Genomic DNA, 17,833 nt, shown 5'->3' on the forward strand with positions numbered 1-17,833 from the left:
TGGAGACTGCATGGGTCAGCTAGGAAAGCTGAGCAGTCTGTGTGTGCAGAGAACTGTGTGAAAGCTGCAGCCTGTTCAGTGTGAACTGTACCTGAAGTTGAATACTGCTGTTTGGCATTGGAAGCTGCTGGAGCTAATGCTGAAGGGGATACTGAGACTGGTAGGATCGTGCTTTTTCTTTGTATTAAGTTTGCTTGGGGAAAAAAGGATTTTAAATTAATCTGTTCGGGTGAGCCCGCACTGACATATACGTGTCTGCTGAATGAGCTGTTTATTTGCTGTTATACCTTTTGCGCCCAGAAAAGACTGTTTTTGGTTTGAAATCCCCTGGAGTTTTATGAAACCAATAAAACTGCACGTTTGGACCAAACCGCATTGCCTTTGTGAACGTTACCTAATGCCTGAGAAAGTGCAGACCTAACATACATGTCAAAAATTAACAGTACAGTTAAAGAAAAAACAAAACACTAGTCTCTTATCACTTGTTCAGTGGTATTTAAATCATATAAGTTTCGTACTGTCCTCCCTGAATAAATGGAGTGATGTATAATCTTTCAATAAACGTACATTCAGGCAGCTTAATAAAGCAGGCCAGACATTATAGGGTACATGGGGATCTCTGCAAATAATGTGACCAATTCTAATTCATGTGGATTATCAGAAAGATTCTCAATGCAATAAAATTTGTTCCTGCTGTCAGTCACGGACATTCGTTTCATATATGTCACGCTATTGTCTTAAAGGAATTGTTCACTTGTAAAAAAAAAAATACTTCTTGATGTATAATATGATTACATAGAACTTACTAATACGCTATTATTTCCAAAGGCCTCCCTATTTCAAGATATCAACAGTGGATTACTGGTTCAACAGCTCCATTTGTGGACCTGTGCTCGACACATTAGAATATTGTCATCAATCCTTAATGTGAAAGGGGTAGGGTGACTATCTCATTTAAACATCTAAGCCAGCCCCCTTCTATTTGCCCGTGACAGAAACTAAGCTGTGACAGAAAATGGCGTAGTTACTGAAATGAGCAGTCAGGCAGCCCCCTTACACACAGCTCTAATGGTATACAGATACAGGAAATGCTGTGTTCAGCGCAGAGACAGTGGTGGATACATCAGGACACGGGACTGGTTTTATAAAAGAAGATTAGGCATCTTTACAAATAAAAAGTATACAAGTACAGTAGTGCTTTAAAGTTTGTGACCCCTTCAACATTTTCCATAATTCTACATAAATTTAACTTAAAACTGGCCTCAGATTTTCACACAAGTCTTAAAAGTAGATAAAAGCATTATTAGACATAGTAATTTTTTTCATTAAAGAAATTATAGAATATCAGATGTTTGAGAGCTCAAAATATGTCAGCCTTTGCTTTCGGTATCTGGTGTGACCCCTGTGTGCACTGATAACTGCATCTAAACGTTTACAGTAATTGCTGATTAATCCTGCCCATCAGCTTGGAGGAATTCTAGCCTATTCCTCGCTACAAAACAGCTTTAACTCTTACGTTGGTGGGTTTTCTCCCATGAACTGCTCACCTCCGGTCCTTCCACAACATTCCTATAGGACTAAAGTCAGGACTTTGATCTAAACATTCCAAAACTTTAACCTTATTCGTCTTTAGCCTTCCATTTGTATAATAATTGGTGTGCTATGGGTCGTTCTGTTGCAACATAACGTACGTTTTGTGCAAATTCAGCTCATAGACAAATGTCAGGACATTTTCTTTAAGAATTTTGTAGTACAATTCAAAATTCATTGTTCCATCAATTATGTCAAGCCATCTTAGTCCAGCAAAACATGCACAAATCACGATGCGATCAGGGCTGTGTTTTACAGATGGTTTGAGTTTTTTATGCAGTGTTTTTCCCAACAGAACGCTTCTCATTTAAATCAATGAACTCTATTTTGGTCTCATCTGTCCACAAAACATTGCTCCTTCAGCCTTTTGGCTTGTGCAGATGATCTTTAGCAAACTGCAGAAGGGAAGCTGTATTCTTTTTGGAGAGGAGTGGCTTTCTCCTTACAACCCTGCCATGCACACCATTATTTTTCACTATCCTCCTGATAGTCAACTGATGAACATTAACATTAGCTAATGTCCGAGAGGCCTTAAGTTGCTTAGATGGTACCTTGGGTTCCTTTGTGACCTCAGGGAAGATTATATACCTTGCTCTGGATTTTAGCTTTGCTGGTCAACCAACCTGTGTAGGGTAATAATGGTCTTGAATTTTCTCCATTTGTAGACAATCTGTTTAAAACATATATTTCAAACAGTTCTGTAAATATATTTTGTGTAATTAATCTTTAGATCATATATTCAATTACATTATTTCTATAAACAATAAAAAAAAAAAATATTCAAATGTTCTTCAACAACCTATGTGGGCACAAGCCCATGTATTATTTTAATTTTATGGGCAATTGGTTGTACGATGACCTTGTACAAGCTCTGCATTGTAGTAGGGTGTAATAATGCAGTCAAGAAAATATTGATTATTTGTGTTCAATTCACGCAAAATACTTCTATGTGAGAATGCCTCCAAAACGTAGTGCCCTATGGATGAGGATCATCATGTGCTGCTATACGGGCTCCTTGTACATACCTTTGATGAGTGCATGATTCCTAATAATAGGGAAAACTCATAATGATTTAGGGTGCAGACAGACGGCTGTATTTCTCGTATGAGGATCACATTGCAATCCTCGGACTGACCATCGGCTCTTCTGACCTGAGCGTCACAGCTGCATAGAAATACATGATGCTGTCACGCTCAGGTCAGGAGAGGTGCCAGGCCAGTCCGTGCACTGCGATGCAATCCTCACACAAGAAATATGGCTGGCTGGCTGGCTGCCTGCCCCCTTAGGTGAAGGCTACATGGTGACTTGCTGCTGGTGTCTGTTACTAGTTTGGTACAAAAAAAATGCAGATAATTTGCCTGTGACTAGCACTGACATTTATGGCAAGAAAGTTGTGTGCGACCAGCGTCAGAAAATCAAACACGTTAAGTAAAATTTGCGAGTCTGTTGAAGTCTCGGTAAGCCGCTATGGGACACTATAGGAAATCATTTGATGTGATGTTGCAGTGCGATTCTGCGATCTCAGTGTTGTGCAACATGTCACCATGTAGCCCTAAACCTTCTGGCTTTTACCCTGCGTAATGAAAACTTAAGGTGATGGCGCAGATTTTATTAACCTAGATTTATGGATTAGGAAATTAAACAGCAATTCCATAATATATGTATGTGAATGGTGCAGTATATTGAGTAGAGCACCTGGATAATAGAAGAGGCAATAACAGGAATAATTAGCACAGGAGCACTCATGCTTCTAAAATGAGCCATTCCAATATAACAAGTATGTCAGGGAATTCTTGTTAATTCTGTCCCAAAGGGGAATATACACTTCAGAGTGTCTGCTCTATTAGTGTCTCCTATGAATATACAAATATTGCAGAGCAAGTGGTATAATGACAGGTCTTACAGGGTTCGTATAGCTAATTCGCCAGAGGTCACCCGCCTTCCTGACATTTGAAGTTTTGGTGGCTATTTAGTAGATGTCATCACATCCATTAGCACTATTAATGCGCTAGCTTAGGGGGGGTTCAGCCTCTCATTGAAGGGAAAGTATATATGAAGACTTCTTGACAGGCAAAGCTCCATGGGAAAAAACATAGTGCAAAATAGCCTTCCTGAAGAAGGAAAAAAAAGAGAAAAAAGAAACTCATATACCAGAAAAAATGGGAAAAGGGAGACCCATTGTCATACACCTGTTTTGGGATTCTTGCCTCTATATCAGTGCAGATACCATGCTATAATGCTATAGGCCTCATTCACAGTTTTTTTTAATGTAAGAAATATATTTGCCTCCAATTTCCATCTATTTTTTGGTCCGTTTGTCTGTTAGGGTAGCATCTGTTTTACTTGTATACAAAAAATAAAAGAAGTTTTCAATGCATAGAGATTGGAGGATGTAAGCGTGCCTCGGCACTGACTGACAGCCGGGTCTAAAGCTGAGCTGCTGTCAGTCAGTGCCAGGGGCGCAGTTAGAGCCGCCATTCCTTATACACAGAGCGATGATTGAACCCGGCGCGCCGGTGCCTCCCGTGATTGAAACCCGAATGCTGCCGGGAGAAATAAAGTTAATTTCCTCCTGGCAGCGGGGGTCTAAGCGCTGGCGTTGAGCAGGTTCAGAACACTATTAACCTGTAGATTAACCCCATATCTGCGGTTAATAGTGTTTTTTCACGTGATAGGTTCCCTTTAACATTCAATAGGATGCAGTCTAAAATGGGTTTGAAGGCACAAACGTCAGATCAGGTGGTTTCCAAGATATATTCCCAAAAGGGTTATCAGAGGCAGATGTAGTATTCCATGTTTTCACTTAGAAGAATGTAACAGACCACCGATAATGCCTTATACTTTGTGGCTGTCTATCAATTAAAACAACTCTTCATGGTGTCATAAAATAAATTCATCTACGGTAATTTATTAAGAAAAGAAAAGCAATTATAATCAAAAAAAATGTGAGAAAAAGGCATGCAACGAATTTCCTTGGTGGCACGCTCAGTTCTCAGACTGACCCAAGGTTTCACCTTTCTAGCTTTGTCAAGGGGAAATTTGCTCTACAAAAAGTATTTTTGGGACTTTATACCTGCAGCTTTATGGAATTTTTATGACATTTTTATTCTGAACATTTGTTAATTTTTCCCTTGTGTGTTCAGTTTTAAATTTTTTGCTTTTCTTTTAATTAAAAAGAAAAAAAACAAACATGGATGGGGTCTGAATTCTGTCTGTTATTTTTACTGACGGATTGACTTGAATAGGCGAAGAGTGGAGCCTTCTAGGCAGCTCCGACGGGTGCGAGTTTCTTTTGAAGGAGTCTCTAGTTTCACTGATGTGAAAATGCTCCAGAAGAATGAATAAATTGTAGTTTGGCAGTCATATACACAAAAACATGTTTCATTGCACTCATTTATTACAGAAAGAAGAGTCAGAACATAACAATACCGCTGTTCAGACCTCCCACATCAATGCTGAGCTCAAACAGCATGAACTGCCACCAACACTATATGGAAGGTTGTGGACCCTTTATATAAAGCTGGAAGCCTGATAAGGTGTTTTACAGGATTTTGCTGAATACATAATGTGGCAAAGAGTATCAAGTGTATAGAAATATTACCTACTGTAGCTATTCCCATGCACAGGGCATTATCCTTCATGAATGACAAAGTTCTCCAAAGTGTGTCCTTATGCAAAAATCACTATATCATTGCCACAGAGAATCATCCGCAACGCCTAACTTCTGAGTGACTTCAAACAATTTCCAATACATGTGCTGCAGAATACTGTTATGAAGAGTAATGAATGTCCATGTATAGGTAAAGAAACTCAAGTGTACAGCATTTTTTACTAATTTTGATACATACATGGTCAGCAGGTTAACCAATAAAAATTCTCCAACAAACACCCAGAAATGTGCAGACATGGAGCAAATCAATTGGAAACAAAGTCAAGAGGAACCTCCAAGTCATATCCAAAGGATGTGGTGATCCCAGAATTGCAAGGAATAAGTGACAGTATCTCCTAGGCAGTAATATGAACCCACAGAAATCCTCGTCCTGGGTGTGTAATACTGAAGTATCTCATCACAAGCCCAGTGATTTCTGCACAGTCTGCCGGGCTATCTTGTTAAACTGCTCTCTGTCTTCTCGCCACATCTTTGAGGCATCCACATTAGCGCCACTTTCATCATTGGGTTCTGCAAAGTAAAAAATATATTATTTTTCTTTATAACTTGAATATGGTCAAACTATAACGTATAACAGACAAACTATTCAACCTTAGCTAAGGTCACTGTAGCCCTAGGGTAACAATTCCCACGTCCACTATTGCGTGAATGAAAGCAAAGACATGCTACATAAGACCCACATGACAATTGTGTCATTGAGTACTCGGGGTAAATTTCTGGACATTAGATGAGGATGAAGACAATCCTCCATCAGGGGAATAAATGAACTTTATTCCTCCCGCCGGCTTTCTGTCAGAGGCGCATGGAGCGGCTACAGTCACCGCATCACACGCGGCAGCGTTAAGCACACATCAGCACTTTGATTGACAGCTCATTCTGTAGCACACCTGTGCATAGCGAGCTGTCAAAGTGCGAGGATGTGATTACAGCCGCTGCCCATTATTCTGTGAGAGCCATCGGTAGCCGCTCTGGGCAAGAATCTATGACTGAAAGCTGACGGCTCCCGGGAGGAATAACGTTTTCAAAGTTCATTTTCTCACAGTAACCCTATATCTGTAGGTTACCAGCATTTGACAGGTTCCCTTTAAGGTTGGCTACAGACCATTTTCTCATTGAGATTTATTTCATAGTACATTTCTTTATTCCCTATAAAACAGATCAACTCAAATCAGATCTGTACCCAGTGAAGCAACATTAGCGGACGTGTTGTAGGTGTTGTCCTGCGAACACAAAGTTGACAAAATGAACCAAAAAAATGAACTTATAAGTCTTAGTAATATACTTTATGTATGAAAGGTGCAACGATCTTCAAGTTACAAGTTTCAGTCCCAGCAGGTCCTCTCTTTAGTCACTTACTGTGTAGCAAATCATTGGAGCCTTGTAGAAAAGGGGGCTGGCTGAATGTGCATTTCCAGAAGGACAGGAGTCCGTGCTGCCCCTTTTACATACAGCTCTAGTAAAGTACTGACACAAAGAAGGCTGTCCAGTGTCCGACACAAACTGGAGGAAGACCTGCCAGGACTTGGGATCAGGGCTTGTAAGGGAAGATCCAGGCACCTTTCAGATGTACACTATATTAGTAGGTTGAGTAACTTACTAATTTAAGGTCATTTAACAACATCTTTTAGCTGGGTAACCCTTTTAAAAATCAATTTGATAGTGTTTCTTCAGTGCTGGATAGCTTTCAGAAACCAAAGCCTACAAAAATGCATATGTGTGCCCAATGTCAGACTGGGGGGCACCAGCAAGTTTGATTCAGGGGGCCCATTGTTCAGCGACATGCAAACATTAAATTATACTCATTTACAAATTGATATAATACCACAATACTTTACATAGAGAATCAAGTGTATTACACCAAGTACAGCTGATATAGGAGGGTGGGGGACCAACTACTGCACAGAGGCCTATCGGGGGGATTCACTGGTTCACCTGTGAGCCAGTCCAAGCCTGTTCCTGCCTAATTTTTGGGCTGTTTTTTAATTGGATCTAAAGTCTATAGAATTCACTCTACAGAAATAACTTTTAATGGAAGCAGAAACAAAATGCCATACCTGCCAACATGCTTACGACTGAAAGTAGGATTTTCTCAACACTTTGCACAGGACTCCACCTCTCAGCACTGCTCTCATAGCCCATGGGGTCATCTCCTGGCGCATGTAGAATGGAGATGCACACCCTCCCATCTGGGTATACTGCAAGGAAAAAGCAGAGATCACAAGTATCAGCAAGGAAGAGAACTGTTTTTACCAATGAAAGAAGAAAGGGTCTTTATATCGTAATGACATTTTTTACCAAGGTCAACACAATGGTAACTAGTGTTAGAGGAAAGAGCTAAGAATAATGAAGTGACTTTCTGATTCTGTATAACTAAAACTTAAAGGAACCCTTGTCAGGTCCCGATTTCCCCCAACCACATCCACAACGTGGATTATTATGTAACGTACTAACACTGCAACAACTTTGTATTTGCAGGATGAAGCAGGACCTGTCTGGGGGCATCTGTTACCCCAGACTAGTCCTGCCTTGGATCTTGTAATCTCACTTCCATGGGTGTGATTGACATAGGAGTGTATGCAGGCTATCGATCATGCCTGAGGAGGAAAAATGTGATTAGGAGATACGAAGCAGGACTAGTCCAGGGTAAGAGACGCCTCCCGTTGGACTAGTCCTGCCTCATTAGCATATGCAATGCTTCAGAATAAAAGTTGATTCTTCAAACACCGCAGTGTTAGTGACATCAAAGACATGATCAGATTGAAGATATCAGCTATTGTAGTGGTTGGGGAGCAGTTAGAGGACCTGCAAGGTTCCCTTTAAAGGGGGTATGCCTCCTGAGGTGCAGTTTGTATTCTGTTTCTATCTTCAGACTTTTCTAATGTGATCCTCCCAGTAACATATACTGGATGTGAAGTCTTTGTGTCCGGGATGCTGCTATGTCCATTAGAGATCATGTACCAGCACAGCTTCATTCCTATACTGTTTTTTCCTTCTACAGCTCATGAAACATATATCTTTACCTTGTGCTGACAGACACAATACTGGAGGAGTGTGTGATCCCTTTGGAGACCGCCACGGATTTTCTATTCTTGCTACACATAGACAATGTGTGTAATTCCTGCTTCCCCTCCAGCCTTGCCCTCTGCATGCTTTTCTTCCAATCTATGCTGCCATATCGTACAGATAGTGTGCTCTGCCTCCCTGGAAAACATTGATAATATCCCCTCCTCTCCAGGCTCTGACCTGCTGTATACAACTACAGACGTGGTCAAAATTGTTGGTACCCCTCGTTTAATGAAAGAAAAACCCACAATGGTCATAGAAATAACTTGAATCTGACAAAAGTAATAATAAATTAAAAATCTATGAAACTCAACAAATGAAAGTCAGACATTGCTTTTCTGCTTCCACAGAATTTTTAAAAAAAATTAAACTTATGAAATAGGCCTGGACAGAAATGATGGTTCTTCTTATCTTAATATTTTGTTGAACAACCTTTTGAGACAATCACTGTAATCAAATGATTCCTGTAACTGTCAATGAGACTTCTGCACCTCTCCACAGGTATCTTGGCCCACTCCTCATGAGAAAACTGCTCCAGTTGTCTTGTGTTTGCAGGTTGCCTTTTCCAGATGGCATGTTTCAGCTCTTTCCAAAGATGCTCAATATGATTTAGGTCAGGGCTCATAGAAGGCCACTACAGAATAGTCCAATGTTTTCCTCTTAGCCATTCTTGGGTGTTTTTAGCTGTGTGTTTTGGGTCATTATCCTGTTTCAAGACCCATGACCTGCGACTGAGACCAAGCTTTCTGACACTGGGCAGCACATTTCTCTCTAGAATCCCTTTATAGTCTTGAGATTTCATTGTACCCTGCACAGATTCAAGACACCCTGTGCCAGATGCAGCAAAGCAGCCCCAGAACATAACAGAGCCTCCTCCATGTTTCACAGTAGGGACAGTGTTTTCTTGATATGCTTCATTTTTCCATCTGCGAACATAGATCTGATGTACCTTGCCAAAAACTTCCATTTTTGTCTCATCTGTCCATAGGACATTCTCCCAGCAGCTTTGTGGCTTGTCAGCATGTAGTTTGGCAAATTCCGGTCTGGCTTTTTTATGATTTTTTTTTCAATAATGGTGTTCTCCTTGGTCGTCTCCCATGAAGTCCACTTTGGATCAAGCAACGACGGATGGTACAATCTGACACTGATGTTCCTTGAGCTTGAAGTTCACCTTTAATCTCTTTAGAAGTTATCCTGGGCTCTTTTGTTGCCATTTGTATTATCCGTCTCTTTGATTTGTCATCAATTTTCCTCCTGCGGCCACGTCCAGGGAGGTTGGCTACAGTCCCATGGATCTTAAATTTCTGAATAATATGTGCAACTGTAGTCACAGGAACATCAAGCTGCTTGGAGATGGTCTTATAACCTTTACCTTTAACATGCTTGTCTATAATTTTCTTTCTAATCTCCTGAGACAACTCTTTCCTTTTCTTTCTCTGGTCCATGTTGAGTGTGGTACAAACCATGTCACCAAACAGCACAGTGAGTATCTGTAGCCCTATATACAGGCCCACTGACTGATTACAAGATTGTAGACACCTGTGATGCTAATTAGTAGACACAACTTGATTTAACATGTCCCTTTTGTCACATTATTTTCAGGGGTACCATCATTTCTGTCCAGGCCTATTTCATGAATTTAATTTTTTTTAAATTCTGTGGAAGCAGGGTTGAAAAGCCATGTCTGACTTTCATTTGTTCGTTTTCATAGATTTTTAATTATTACTTTTATCAGATTCAAGTTATTTCTGCAACCATTATGGGGTTTTCTTTCATTAAACGAGGGGTACCAACAATTTTGACCACGTGTGTATATCCCCTCTCTGCTTCTATCTTTGTCACTGTGAAGGAACGTTGAGCAGAGAGGACCGACACATCCAGAAGCAGTGTACTGTTGCACCCATGTCCGAGGTATCAAGACTGCAAGCATTATGAAAAGACTACATACACTTTGCAGCTCCAAAGTGCTAGGACATTTTTTTTTACAGAAATTTATTGAGAAATTTGCATTTATGAAGCAAAGTGATAAAAAAAAAAAAAAAAAAATCAGTGCGAAGGTAACCATGTCCTTAAATGGAACCGGTCACCATGAGATAAGGTCAGTACCTTTCAGCCCTAAAATACAGCATTCTAATACACTGTATATAAGCCCCCAATCTGGCCTGCAAGACAAGAAAAACACCTTTTATTATACTCACCTACGGGGTGGTCCAGTCTGATGGGCATCTCTAGTCTGGATTCGGAGCCTCCTCTCTTCTTGTGATCGCTGTTCTCTTTCCCTGCTTCATATGGATGACGAGTCCTACGTCATCCACACAGTGTCCAGCATCGTGCTCCTGCGCAGGCGTACTCCTCTGCCCTGAGAGGGCAGAGTAAAGTACTGCAGTACGCAGGCGGCGACGCTCTTTAGCCTTTTCCTGCACATGCACACTGCAGTACTTTGCTCTGCCCTGGATAGGGCAGAAAGAAGTACACCTGCGCAAGAGCGCGATGCTGGACACTGTGTGGATGACCTAGGACGCGTCATCCACATGAAGCAGGGAAGGAGGATAGCGATCGCAAGAAAAGAGGAGGTGCAGGATCCAGACCAGTGACGCCCATTGAACTGGAACCACCATGTAGGGGAGTATAATAAAAAGGTACTTTTCTTGTCTTGCAGGCCAGATTGGGGGCTTATATACGGCATATTAGAATACAGTATATGAGGTCTTACAGGTACTGGCCTTACCTCATATGGGACAAACTTGGTGATAGGTTCCCTTTAAAGCAGGAATGGTCTTCACTTTATGACCAGTGGAGGTCTGGTCTCTGCTACTCCCACTGCGCTGCAGTTCCCTGTACAGTTAAATAGGCCCAGGCGTCTGACTTTGCAAGGAAACCCTTAATGCATCATTCTTTATATAGTAAAATGTAAAAGATAGAATGTTTGTAATGTACTTACTGTTTGGGTGAAACATCTCACAGGTGAACCTCATTTTAGGAGGACTCAGAGGATAATCTAGAGGGAAGCTGAGAATTGCTGGAAATACTCCACACTCAAAACATGTGTCTTCTGGGCCCCTATGCAGACATTATAAATATCACACTTAATATCTATGCACAAAATATTCACAGTTACCGTATAATTTAAGGCAAGTAAAAAAAAGTACAGGTAAAAGCATTCAAAAGCCAACACAAAGCTAAAAGATGTGAAATTATAAAACATCCAGATTACTTTTAGATTTATCATCAAAGTTTAATGTACGTTGGGTCAGCTGTAGATGTAAATATCCACAAACCACTGTCGAAGAAAATTTCTGTTTGATGGTGAATCATAAGAAACTCAGTATTTTATTTTTATTAGATATCCAGATGTTAAGAAATGCTTCTGTATAAGTGCACTTAAAGGGAATCAGTCAGCAAGTTTTTGCTACCTCATCTGAGACCAGCATAATGTAGGCAAAGAGAAGCTGAATGCAACGATGTATCACTTAAATTACTGGGTGCAGCCGTTCTGATACAATCAGAGCTTTTAGATATAGAATGAAGCAGAGCTGAGAAAGCTAACCCCACCCACACCACAGCTGACCCCACCCACATAGGCTCTCTGTGCACAAAGTCCATAGACGGCGAGGTGCTCATCACAGGAGGGGGCATGGCGCACTTACAGTACAGGCCAAAAGTTTGGACAGACCTTCTCATTTTTAGATTTTTCCGTATTTTCATTACTATGAAAATTGTACATTCACACTGAAGGCATCAAAACTATGAATTAACACATGTGGAATTATATACTTAACAAAAAAGTGTGAAACAACTGAAAATATGTCTTATATTCTAGGTTCTTCAAAGTAGCCACCTTTTGCTTTGATGACTGCTTTGCACACTCTTGGCATTCTCTTGATGAGCTTCAAGAGGTAGTCACCAGAAATGGTCTTCCAACAATCTTGAAGGAGTTCCCAGAGATGCTTAGCACTTGTTGGCCCTTTTGCCTTCACTCTGCGGTGCAGCTCACCCCAAACCATCTCGATTGGGTTCAGGTCTGGTGACTGTGGAGGCCAGGTCATCTGGCGTAGCACCCCATTCTTGGTCAAATAGCCCTTACACAGTCTGGAGGTGTGTTTGGGGTCATTGTCCTGTTGAAAAATAAATGATGGTCCAACTAAACGCAAACCGGATGGAATAGCATGCCGCTGCAAGATGCTGTGGTAGCCATGCTGGTTCAGTATGCCTTCAATTTTGAATAAATCCCCAACATTGTCACCAGCAAAGCACCCCCACACCATCACACCTCCTCCTCCATGCTTCACGGTGGGAACCAGGCATGTAGAGTCCATCCGTTCACCTTTTCTGTGTTGCACAAAGACACGGTGATTGGAACCAAAGATCTCATATTTGGACTCATCAGACCAAAGCACAGATTTCCACTGGTCTAATGTCCATTCCTTGTGTTCTTTAGCCCAAACAAGTCTCTTCTGCTTGTTGCCTGTCCTTAGCAGTAGTTTCCTAGCAGCTATGTTACCATGAAGGCCTGCTGCACAAAGTCTCCTCTTAACAGTTGTTGAAGAGATGTGTCTGTTGCTAGAAGTCTGTGTGGTATTGACCTGGTCTCTAATCGGAGCTGCTGTTAACCGGCGATTTTTGAGGCTTGTGACTTGGATAAACTTATCCTCAGAAGCAGAGGTGACTCTTGGTCTTCCTTTCCTGGGGCGATCATCATGTGAGCCAGTTTCTTTGTAGCGCTTGATGGTTTTTGCAACTGCACTTGGGGACACTTTCAAAGTTTGCCCAATTTTTCACACTGACTGACCTTCATTTCTTAAAGTAATGATGGCCACTCGTTTTTCTTTACTTAGAATTTGTATTATGGCAAGAAAAAAGCAGCTAACAGTCTATTCATTAGGACTATCAGCTGTGTATCCATCTGACTTCTGCACAACACAACTGATGGTCCCAACCCCATTTATAAGGCAAGAAATCCCACTTATTAAACCTGACAGGGCACACCTGTGAAGTGAAAACCATTTCCGGTGACTACCTCTTGAAGCTCATCAAGAGAATGCCAAGAGTGTGCAAAGCAGTCATCAAAGCAAAAGGTGGCTACTTTGAAGAACCTAGAATATAAGACATATTTTCAGTTGTATCACACTTTTTTGTTAAGTATATAATTCCACATGTGTTAATTCATAGTTTTGATGCCTTCAGTGTGAATGTACAATTTTCATAGTCATGAAAATACAGAAAAATCTTTAAATGAGAAGGTGTGTCCAAACTTTTGGTCTGTACTGTATGTAGTCCAGCAATGTTAATCTCTTAGTAATAAATCCATCACAGTTAGTAAACAGCAGCACGCACTTAGACAAGTGACACATCCCTGAATTCTGGGTTTCAGCCACTATCTCCTGCTGTCTTCAGATTATATAGCAAAAACCTGCTGACAGATTCCCTTTAAGGAAAAAATATTTGAAAATACTAAATAGGTGCCAGAATAATACAGCAACATAGGGTCCTTTAGAGAGAAAAAAATATATATATTTACATTTATTAAAGGGAATATGTCACCAGATTTTTGCTTCGTCGTCCGAGAGCAACATAATGTAGGGGCTGAGACCCCGATGCCAGCGATATGCAACTTAGCTCCAGTGAAGGGAAATTTTAATGCTAGTTGTTAACAACTACCTGCCTGTTAGCTCTTATGCCCATAAAAAATAAATAAACTAGTTCTGGATAACCCCTTTAATATAAACAGTGAATGTAGGACTAATCATTATTCTAAAAGTATGAAAAATTATAAGTAAACTTTTCCAAAATTCTTAGTGTTTAAATGTTTTTATATTTTTTATTACTCTTGTAATGTATCACATGCAAGAAAAATTTCTTCATATACTTTTCAGGTTGGCCATGTTTTTGGATATTTTTTTTTCACCTAAATGCAAGTAATTGGGGCTAAAAATCAATTTTGCAATTGGAATTCATTAAAAATATGGCATCATTTACCTTCTATAGCCTCTGTGTTACAATGTCTGCTGCTGGCTGGTAAATGAGTTAACTGGGAATCCGTCAGTAAGCTGTGAAATTCTGATGGGGTGTTTTTAACTGTTATCTGTCTTTTTCTCCTCTCTGCTGATTTATGACCACATCAAAGTTGAATGTGCAGGAAAACATATAGACAGTAAAAGCAAAACCGTGCAGAATTTTGAATGGAAACCAATTGCAAAAATTATAATTTTTTTTTAGCCCTAAATACATGTATTTAAGAAAAAAAAATGTCCCCAACGGTGGACAACCTCTTTAAGGTAAAATTAGGAAATTATTTTCAGCCTTGGTATTCATCTGTCGGATGGCTGTCCCACATGATCATTACATAACCTGCAACTTTCATAACAGACAGAGGTGTCATCCACCCAACAAGTGGAAATATAACCTACAAAGAGAAAGGTATTACTCATGTCAGACAGAAAGCTGCAGGGGACAAACATGTTATCTGACCTCCAACCTTACATGTACATCTTATTGTGCATAGAGAGTCTGATAGACAAGTAAATTATGCACAACTCACAATCTGAGCCTGTAATTTCAGGAGTCATGGTAGGTTAAGTCTGCATAAGAAGGATTAGACGGTGTATTAATGTCTATATTGACTTGATAGTGAGCGGATAATATTCAGATATATTGCTGCTGTATAAATGAATAACCTTCAATACGTTCTTCAAGTGTATGTCTCATCCTAACTGAACCTTCTTAAAACGGAGCGCCATCCCCGCCGCTGATCACGTCCAGCGCCATCCCCACCGCTGATCGCGTACAGCGCCAACCCCACACCGCTGATCACGTACAGCGCCAACCCCACCGCTGATCACGTACAGCGCCAACCACACCGCTGATCACGTACAGCGCCAAACCCACACCGCTGATCACGTACAGCGCCAAACCCACACCGCTGATCACGTACAGCGCCAACTCCACACCGCTGATCACGTACAGCGCCAACCCCACACCGCTGATCACGTACAGCGCCAACCCCACACCGCTGATCACGTACAGCGCCAATCCCACACTGCTGATCACGTACTGCGCCAACCCCACCGCTGATCAAGTACAGCGCCATTCCCACCGCTTATCACGTACCCCAAATGCTACAACCCTCTTCTAATACATGGTTGTGCCAGAGACCTCCTCTGTGATTTTCACATACTGTACTGGAGAATATGAAAAAGGCTTGTCACAATGCAGAACCACTATAAAAAAGTAATACAGAAAAATATACTGAGTGAAAGTGTCAAAACGTGAAAAACTTTTTAATATCTTTGAAGGTTCAAAAATGTTTGACGTTAAGCTTTGTTCATACTAGTACAGTGCTCTGCACTTAATACTCCGACTTTGTCCCAGAAGAGTAGTCAATATGTGCCCCCTAATGTATCCATTGATCGTAATGAGACAAGGATAGTTTTCCATTTGTTGGACACAAAAGCGTGATGAAGTGGCACTATGTAAGCTCTGTCCCTATGACAACACTTCCTGCCTTACCTACCAGCAAGTTCAATGTTAGCTGCAGCTTTGATCTCCATAGAGTTGCTTTATGCGTAGTTATATGCCGCAATTGACAAATTTTGGCTAATTCAATCACTACTGACATCAACATCTTAAATTTTGTCATAAGGAACAAAGGAGCTAAAAGCATCATACCTCGATAAGCACTAAGGGTCTTGTACACAGCGCACAGGGGATTTCTCGCCATTTGTGACTTTACCCCAGAAGAAGTGACGTGGAAACACATGTCTGACGTCAGTAGTGTCGCCACCTATGGACTGTATGCCCCGTGTGTCACTTACAGACATGTTATGTTTGCACTGTGTAATTGCTGGATCTGGAGACCTGTGATTCATGCACTTTAGCAGCAGCGAGATGTTTTTTTTGTCAGTGATATCTTAGTATATGAGCTGGGGACCCCGGGGATGGTTTCTGTACCACTGGGGTTATGTTTTATTAAAACCCGTATAAAAATGGAGATATATTTTGCTGTAATAAATACAGTGAATTGATTTGTGGTTTATACCTGACTTGGACGAGTCCTTATTGTGTAGCAAGTTGCCATGTCTGTACATCCGTTTCATCACTATATTAGTGTGAGAAAGTTACACTGCACCCACTATAAAGTCAGTATAGCTGCGCCTCATGGGTTATTATTTTTTTCTTTAACTGATAAATGGCAAATCTGTCTCATAAAATTGTAACACATCTGTATCACTGCCAGATAACAGATTAAGTGCTCATTCAGACACGCGCATTATGCGGACAAGTGTGCGAGTAAGAATCGGACAGCACACCGAACAATGTAATTCTACACTGTGTTGTGAATTATTAGGCAAATGAGTATTTTGATCACATGATACTTTTTATACATGTTGTCCTACTCCAAGCTGCATAGGCTTGAGAGCCAACTACCAATTAAGTAAATCTGGTGATGTGCATCTCTGTAATGAGGAGGGGTGTTGACTAATGACATCAACACCCTATATAAGGTGTGCTTAATTATTAGGCATCTTCCTTTCCTTTGGCAAAATGGGTCAGAAGAGAGATTTGACGGGCTCTGAAAAGTCCAAAATTGTGAGATGTCTTGCAGAGAGATGCAGCAGTCTTGAAATTTCCAAACTTTTGAAGCGTGATCACCGAACAATCAAGCGTTTCATGGCAAATAGCCAACAGGGTCGCAAGAAGAGTGTTGGCCAAAAAAGGAGCAAAATAACTGCCCATGAATTGAGGAAAATCAAGCGTGAAGCTGCCAGGATGCCATTCGCCATATTTCAGAGCTGCAACGTTACTGGAGTATCAAAAAGCACAAGGTGTGCGATACTCAGGGACATGGCCAAGGTAAGGAAGGCTGAAAAACCACCACCTTTGATCAAGAAACATAAGATAAAACTTCAAGAATGGTTCAAGAAATATCTTAAGACTGATTTCTCAAAGGTTTTATGGACTGATGAAATGAGAGTGACTCTTGATGGGCCAGATGGATGGGCCAGAGGCTGGATCAGTAAAGGGCAGAGAGCTCCACTCCGACTCAGACGCCAGCAAGGTGGAGGTGGGGTACTGGTATGGGCTGGTATCATCAAAGATGAACTTGTGGGACCTTTTCGGGTTGAGGATGGAGTGAAGCTCAACTCCCAGACCTACTGCCAGTTTCTGGAAGACAACTTCTTCAAGCAGTGATACAGGAAGAAGTCGGTATCGTTCAAGAAAAACATGATTTTCATGCAGGACAATGCGCCATCACATGCATCCAACTACTCCACAGCGTGGCTGGCCAGTAAAGGTCTAAAAGAAGAAAAAATAATGACATGGCACCCTTGTTCACCTGATCTGAACCCCATAGAGAACCTATGGTCCATCATAAAATGTGAGATCTACAGGGAGGGAAAACAGTACACCTCTCGGAACAGTGTCTGGGAGGCTGTGGTGGCTGCTGCACGCAATGTTGATCGAAAACAGATCAAGCAACTGACAGAATCTATGGATGGAAGGCTGCTGAGT

At 41.1% G+C, this 17,833-nt stretch overlaps 1 protein-coding gene across 1 annotated transcript in view; it reads right to left on the reverse strand.

Moving 5' to 3' along the window:
• Positions 1–5,376: 5,376 nt before the first annotated feature.
• Positions 5,377–17,833, reverse strand: part of UBE2G2 (ubiquitin conjugating enzyme E2 G2) — a 55,233-nt gene continuing 42,776 nt past the window's right edge. The window contains exons 4-6 of the mRNA XM_073646544.1: positions 11,265–11,383; positions 7,315–7,455; positions 5,377–5,770 (exon numbers count right to left, since the gene is read on the reverse strand). Coding sequence (XP_073502645.1) covers positions 5,658–5,770; positions 7,315–7,455; positions 11,265–11,383 — 373 coding nt within the window. The 3' untranslated portion in view covers positions 5,377–5,657. The remainder of the gene's footprint in view (positions 5,771–7,314; positions 7,456–11,264; positions 11,384–17,833) is intronic.

The sequence above is a fragment of the Phyllobates terribilis genome, unplaced genomic scaffold (genome assembly GCF_046119375.1).
Source record: "Phyllobates terribilis strain yellow unplaced genomic scaffold, ASM4611937v1 Scaffold_9__5_contigs__length_417890890, whole genome shotgun sequence".
Classification (NCBI taxonomy): Eukaryota; Metazoa; Chordata; class Amphibia; order Anura; family Dendrobatidae; genus Phyllobates; species Phyllobates terribilis.